Source organism: Heliconius melpomene, chromosome 21 (assembly GCF_056956725.1).
Source record: "Heliconius melpomene rosina isolate 202511_hmr_F chromosome 21, ASM5695672v1, whole genome shotgun sequence".
In the NCBI taxonomy this organism is placed as follows: domain Eukaryota; kingdom Metazoa; phylum Arthropoda; class Insecta; order Lepidoptera; family Nymphalidae; genus Heliconius; species Heliconius melpomene.
Window position 1 is genome coordinate 3,307,053 of NC_140409.1, and position 7,583 is coordinate 3,314,635.

Here is a 7,583-nt window from a genome sequence, read left to right on the forward strand (position 1 = left end):
CCTAGTGACGTCTATGCAAAATTTGAGACTCCTAGCATTTGTAGTAACGAAGTTTCATACATACTTTCGACCCCAAAAACAACCCCTTAGAAGTCGAATATTGCAAATTCCCGTCTTAGCGAGCACCTACGTCCTATAAGTAATTCCTATGCAAAATTTGAGATTCCTAGCACTCGTAGTTTCTGAGATTTCGTGACGAGTGAGTGACCTTTCGATTTTATATATATAGATTAAACAATTTCGGGATTCATAGAGAATTTATTAGCATAACGAACACTAAGCGGCACTAGATGTAGATTCAATCTAGATTCTTGTATTTAGATGCAACTTGAAATTGGAAGGAACTTTTTACTTTTATGACTCTAACCATTGTCCTGTATTGCATAATTCTGATAATAACTTATACGCCAACTTAAATAAAAGCTTGTAAAAACATCAAAATTACATGTAAATAACATTGGTTGTTTATCTAAGTCCTTGTCACTAAAATATAACAATTCCCCCATCCGAGCACCGATACTCTAGTAAATCTCGTACGCGCTACAAACAGCGTACATCATACATCACTTACCATGGACTGGATGATGTCGTCCGGGACGTTGCGCTTGTGAGGACAGAGGGTGTACACGGAGGAGTGGCTGAAGATAACCGGAGCCTACGACAATCTGATAGCGGCCCGCGTCGTGTTCTCCCCGACGTGGGACAAGTCGACTAACATGCCGAGACGATTCATCTCGCGAACTACTTTCTGTTGACAAAAACAATATAATTAATTGCATTGTTGTCGAGCCGAGCTTATGTAACTTTGTAGTTCATCGATTTAAAGCTAAATTTATATTTGGTTAAGTTTAACTCAGATGGCCTGGCGTTTTGGTCAATTTTCCTTTTAAAAAGTTTGTAATTGTCAATATTTGTTTTATTATTATCGTATAAATAAAAAGTAATACCAATTTGACGTATTTTATTCGATATTATAATATAACAGTCATTAATTTTACTGAAATCTTTAAATTTTGTAAGTATATATTATTTGGTCTCAAAATATATATTTATTTAATATTCAATGGGCAGTATATTATATTCAATATAAAAAATAAATTAAACTAAAAGCTTTTTAAATTAATATAATTAATATAATTAATACAATTAACTACAGGTTAAATTAATATTTTTATGTCTGATAAAACTCTAGAAATATTTTTAGTGATCCTATAGGGATTTATAGGATCCTTTTGATGTGCGGCTGTCAGTCTGTTGAGACTATTTATCTTGAGACCGTTTGGAGTATTTACGAGTATGCTTTATTTTTTTAATAATACAAAAATACAATAAATGTGTAATCAAAACCACTAGGCTACTTCCAGGAGATCTACAATACTGAAATTGTTACGGAACCTATGTTGGGCGAATCCGACTCGCACTTGACTGGTTTAGTTTTATAATCATTTCGCTTTGTAAAAATTATGCAACCATTGCCTTCCACAGTGGCATATAAATTTTCTTTCCACATAAAATCACAATATTATATACAATAATTACTTAAATTAATACAGTTAATACATTGGAACATTATTAGGAATTCGCGTCTGCCTTATAAGAGCTTTAGTTTCTAAAGCGCTCAGCTTTGTGATACCGCACCTAATGCATGTAAACAGAGAAATTATGTTTAAATTATCTAGTTACGTATAAAGCTACGATCTTCATAGTAAATTGAACGTATAGTGAACTATTTAGCCATTGTCTATGGGTTTAATGTTAGAAGTGTTCAAAAATAAATTAATGTCTTTAAAATATTCAAGTAAATAGATCAAAACTGAATGTTTATAGTTAAAGTAACATGTCTAGATTTAATTTAGGGTGAGAAATGTAATTAGTTAAATTTTAGGTAATTTATTTCGATATTTTGTATTAGAATCTTGTCGTAGGTCTTATCACTTGTTGAACTCAGTAACAAACTAAACACTATTTATAGGAGTGAATATAAAAATGTGCAAATGTACTTTCAATTCAGTTATTACTGTTCTTCCTTTTTAGTAGTTTTTGACTGAATTTGTCTAAATGATGCTTAAAATAAATATAAGTGGTAAATACTAGTAAATGCAAATATTATATCTGCAAGAGAACTTGTAATCTTTAAAAAAAACACATAAGTGTAAAAATATATAAGTTTTTTTAGCTTCACGCTGTATCCCGCACAGCAGGGTGAGCAGAGGACCCTGGGAATCTAGTGTTAAGACACTCCATAACTTACAATTAATCAGAATGAATACGACACAAAACAACTTGCTCACCTCTCCGAATTCCGTTAGACCATTTGCAGCGGGAGGCTCGTTGGCTGAATCGGCCCTACGAAATAACAATACAAATAAATGGTGCGACAAATAATATAGGCGCAAATAAATGGGTAAATGCGTCGCTTCACATTTTTCGCATTGCCAATAATAACTTTTAGTTACAATATTAAATTCGCTAGCGTTTAATAAATAATATAAATAAATAATATATAACTAACAGTATTTCAGTGAAATGAAAACAGGATATATTTCAAAAGTGACTTACCAAGGTGTATTGCAAGTATGAGTCAAGGTCATATAGCGGACGCCGAGTTGATAGTAGCTCCTGAGAATTCCGAGGGAATTGCCGATAGAATGGCCACCTTCGATGCCGATGAGAGATGCTATCTTTCGTGGTCTAGCGCTGTGGGCCTCGAGAATTCCTGTTTTGAAATATATGTTTTCATATACTAGAAAAGATTAAATTTGTTGTCTATAAATGGCCTATCAATGTGACATTACAGAGAGAACATAAATGAATAAAAATGTTCGAATATTTTTAATAAAATGTAATAAAAAAAAGACTCCGACGAATTCACAACCTCCTTTTTTTTGAAAGACGGTTCAAACCGATGATACAATACCAAAAGGCTTGCAATATTGAGAATTATTAATACGTTTCCATTTTAGAGGTTTCTTTGTGATCAAATAGAAGGTAATAAAAAATCTTCGAGACCAAAAGGTCTAAAAAGAATCAAGAACATTCGATCCGTTTGGGAGCTACAATGTCACAGACTGATAGACAGATACACACACACACATATATACACATACCTGTCAAACTTATAAAAACCCTTTGATTTCTGTGGGTTTTATAAAGAAACTAATTTAAAAATTATAGCCACACAGTTTAAATAGTAGAAGCAAAAGCATAAAATCAAAGGAAACTAAAACTAAGCACAAATGAAATCAAAAGAAAACAAAGGATTTACCAGTGACTGAAGTAGCGAGCTGCAGATGTTGAGGATACTTGTCGACGAGGCGACGGATGACGTCGATCTGTTCCAGCGTCAGTTGCACCGCGTCCTTGTTCTGAGTGGCGCAGGGGACGAACGCGGACCAGAACTGTCCAAATATATTACAAATTCTAAAGATTTTTGTTTATTTAATAAGTCCGTAAATAGCTACTACTTACATATAATTTTTAAGATCGTAGATATTTTATTTTTCAGCTTTACGCGTGCCCCAAATAGCAGGACAGGCAGAAGGAGCCTAGTGCTAAGGCCCCGTTCCCCACTTTAAACCGAATTCTGTTACCAGAACGAGCAAATGAAAACATTAAATAGTTCATTTTCTCGAGTGGGAATCGAACCCACAATCTTTTATTTTTATCGTACGCTCCAGCCCCCTATGCCACGACTGTCCTTACTAAATAGAGAGTAGTGTATAGAAGTAAAATTAAATCTGTTAAGGAGATATCTTATCTATCTATATATATAAAATCGAAAGGTCACTCACTCATCACGAAATCTCAGAAACTATAAGTGCTAGGAATCTCAAATTTTGCATAGGAGTTACTTATAGGACGTAGGTGCTCGCTAAGACGGGAATTTGCAATATTCGACTTCTAAGGGGTTGTTTTTGGGGTCGAAAGTTTGTATGAAACTCCGTTACTACAAATGCTAGGAGTCTCAAATTTTGCATAGACGTCACTATGACGTAGTCATGGAGACAGAAATTAATAATAACATAGTTCACGCGGGTGTAACCGCGAGCGGGCCGCTAGTATACATATATTAGTGAATATTTTCATTCATTAAGTGAAACAGCTACCAAAATCCAATGTCAACAGACTCAACAGTAATAAATTTATAATAATAGTGGGTACTCTGTGAACGTCTGTTTCAAATGGTCGTTATGAAAATGTACGCAGTTTTAATTAAAACCCTCAGATAATACGAATATTGCAGCGTTATGACGAGGGTCAGACAGAAACTGGAGGTAACAAGTTTTTGTTTGAGCTTATTTTGATGGAAGGGAGAGGAAAATATTTTCAGGATAGAGAAGGCATCATTTTAAATTGCCAAGCTTCTAAAGCCCCGACTGGTGAACCTTGGTCTTCTATTTACATATTTTATTCTATTATAGTAAACTATATGGCGTTTGATATTCTACTATTGTCTTACTTAAGTAATATGCTAGTTATAATATGTTTAAATTGAACAAATATATATGATTTATCAACATATTTTTTTGTGTTTTGTAATACTAAAAGCTTCCATTCCACTGAAAGTACTAACAATTTATTTATTTAAAAATATATAAAAGAAATAACTGGCGATACGAACCGGCTTCTATCTATCACCTCTGAGCAACTGTATACTAATAATTATTATTTACATAATTGTATATGAATAAATGTTATAATGCAATATATTTACTTACACCAAAGTTTGTTCCTATTTTTTGTATCTATTTTTACCTTTATAACGTATATTTAATCTTTATAATCTAAGTCCGCTCATCGTCCGCTATTTTTTATTTTAAACTCTCTTTTTTTGAATTATCAAATTTGTTGAATTTACCAAGGGCACATTTTAATTATTATGCCAAAGAAAAGAAGCTAATTAACAGCATTATAAGATATTCCATATTGTATTAATAAAGGCTTTTTTCTTTATAAAAAGATTTGCTGATTTAACTTTGTTATCTTTTAAAAGCAGCTTCACGCTTCTTTCTAACGTTGCTACGCGGAAAATTCATGAACGGGAATTAAATTAGTGAAAAACGGAATGTTTTATCAATAAGATCACTCCACCGGAGTAAGCAGAGTGAAGCGAGTTAGTGATAAGACATTTCGTTTAGAACTTTCCGTGTAATTTTCGTGACATTGCGTATTATCTATCAATATTTTTAGGTTCACGCTGTATCCCGAAAATAGCAGGGAAGACAGAGGGAGGTACCTACTACACTTCCGTTTCCTACTTTTTAGTGACTTCTGGAAACCTTGTGTGTTGAGTGACAGAACCAATAACTTAAAAATAATTATTCTTTTTAATGGGAATCGAACTCACAACTATCATGTTAACAGTCAGACCACTGCTCTCCCACTGCCTCAAATATTAAATGCATAAATTAGACATAATTTATATCAAAGAAAAAGTAACTTCACGAGATAAAATAAAAGTCATTTACATATACTCGGGTCGTATTTCAATCGATCGATTTCTAAGTTTCTTTTCTTTTGGTTTAAATTGAATATTCTATCAATAGCCAGAGCAAGCCTTGTTTGTATACGGTTGCTGGGCGTTATAACTTTATATAAAATTATATTTAACTTATATTAAACTTAAATGAAAGTAAGGATATATGGAGATTGATACCTATTTTTATGTTTGTTTACTCTGTATCCCGCTAAAGGAGAGGCGGAGAGAACAGTGCACCTAGTGTCAAGACACTTTGTTCCATATTATCATTTCCGTTCCCCACTTTCTGCTGAATTATTGAGGCATTATGTGTAGGGTGGTGGAACTCATCGAGGAAATGAAATATTAAATATTCAATTTCCTCGAGTAGGAATCATCACAAAATAGGTGAATGTATATTTTTTAATGAAATAAAAATATTCGAAATTTTTATATATATTATACGTACTTGAGCTCCAACCATGCCTTCTCTGAGTCGAGGTAGATCAGTGTGAGAGTACTTAGAGATGGACCAGGGCTCCACTTGTGTGAGGTCGGTATCCAGTTCAAATTCGTTGATCTGATTGCGCAGGAATTTCCTGATGTTCCAAGGTAGACGTTGTGCCTAACAACGATATAAATATCTTTATTAAAATATAATATTTAATATACTTAACAAGTGTTATTCCGAAAAAAGTCATAACGATATTTTTTTTATACGCCGAAATTATTTTACGCTTGTTACAACTTAATATTATCAAGAAGTCACCAAAGAAAATTCGAGGCGGTTGTACTGTAAGTTCAGGAGGCATTGCGTGTTGAGTGGCAGAACTCAACGCTGCCCTTTGCCTCGACACCAGAGCAAAGAAATGGAAATATAAATTTAAATAAATGTTTCATCTACTTGAATGGGGATCGAACCCGGTCCCACTTTGTGCCCTAGGCCACGACTGGCCTCTATGTAATGTATTCATCTAATGTATTATATCGTCATACTAAACAGCTAAAACTCTTACCGAGTAGGTCGAACTAAATAAAGCTGCAGAAAAGATTGCACGCTCTACAATAAACTTCATACACATAATACAATGGAGGCGGCAACACAACTAGTACAAACTTTATACTAACATACCAAAGTTTGTTTACTTAAAAAAATGTACAAGAAAAAAATTATACGTTAAGTAAATCATTAGAAAGGGTAATAGTATAATTTAATGTTAACTAAATATGCGTATTTAAATTATTTTAATTATTTTCCTAACAAATCTTGCAAGCAAGAATTTTATAAGGATCACTACTAACAATATTCGTATATCTTTCTATATTGCGATATTGTTATATATTTATAATATTTATTTTAAGTGCAGTGTTGAGTTTCGCCACTCAACACGAAACGCCTCCTGAATTCGGCGGAAAACGGGGAATGGAAAATGGAAAAAATGGGGAATGGAACCATGTTTATTAAAATAAAGTGCTTATATTTAATGTGGTTTATACGATACTAAAACACAAACAATTTTTATCTGTTTGCCTTTCTATTTGTGTAGACTAATCTCTGAAACAGCTCAATTATATTTATGGGATTTTCAAAAAGGTAGAGAGGGTTATGGAGAAATATTTAGGCTACTTTTTATGACGTGCGTCTACCGTGACTGTGTAAACCTTCCTAGATAAATATGAAATAACGGTATTTACCTATGCTTTTAATTTTTTCTATTAAACATAACAATATATGCTACCAAAATTCAATAAAATTTCAAAACATTTAAATAACGATTTTTCAAGTGTAAACAACTTGAATTTAGCTTTAACAACTCACCCATCAGTAAGAGGAACTTCTTCTAATATTTGCTTGGCTATCTCAAGCCGTTCCCGATCGTAGGACGCGGCTGCCACCACTGCCATGACCGCCAGAAGCACGCAGACCACAGCCCGGCCCTCGTTGCGGTTGATCATTCTCACTGCTAAAAATATTAAGAATTGAAAAAAAAAAAATCAACTACTAGGCAACTTCTAGGGAAGCTAGTGGTAAGACTCTCCGTCCCCTATTTTCCGCCGAATATTTTCGGGGCATTGTGTGTCAAGTGACGGAACTTAACGCTGGGTTTTTGCTTTTGTGCCAGAG

General features: G+C 33.5%; 1 protein-coding gene across 1 annotated transcript; it reads right to left on the reverse strand.

Moving 5' to 3' along the window:
* Positions 1-579: 579 nt before the first annotated feature.
* Positions 580-6,540, reverse strand: LOC146526867 (dipeptidase 1-like). Its single transcript, XM_085206144.1, has 6 exons — positions 6,475-6,540; positions 5,928-6,083; positions 3,266-3,398; positions 2,560-2,716; positions 2,292-2,346; positions 580-748 (listed from the first exon to the last, which is right to left on the reverse strand). The coding sequence occupies exons 1-6, from the start codon at positions 6,538-6,540 to the stop codon at positions 656-658; spliced, it is 660 nt and encodes a 219-aa protein (XP_085062270.1). The 3' UTR covers positions 580-655.
* Between the last annotated feature and the right edge of the window lie 1,043 nt (positions 6,541-7,583).

Bases quoted from the DNA above. Each gene is read 5' to 3' on its own strand.
- LOC146526867 (XM_085206144.1), bottom strand. From the start codon at position 6,540: ATGTGTATGAAGTTTATTGTAGAGCGTGCAATCTTTTCTGCAGCTTTA. The intron at 3,399-5,927 runs GTACGTATAATA...ATATTTGGACAG, and splicing joins AAGGCATGGTTGGAGCTCAA to TTCTGGTCCGCGTTCGTCCC. The intron at 2,347-2,559 runs GTAAGTCACTTT...GTTATTTCGTAG, and splicing joins CATACTTGCAATACACCTTG to GGCCGATTCAGCCAACGAGC.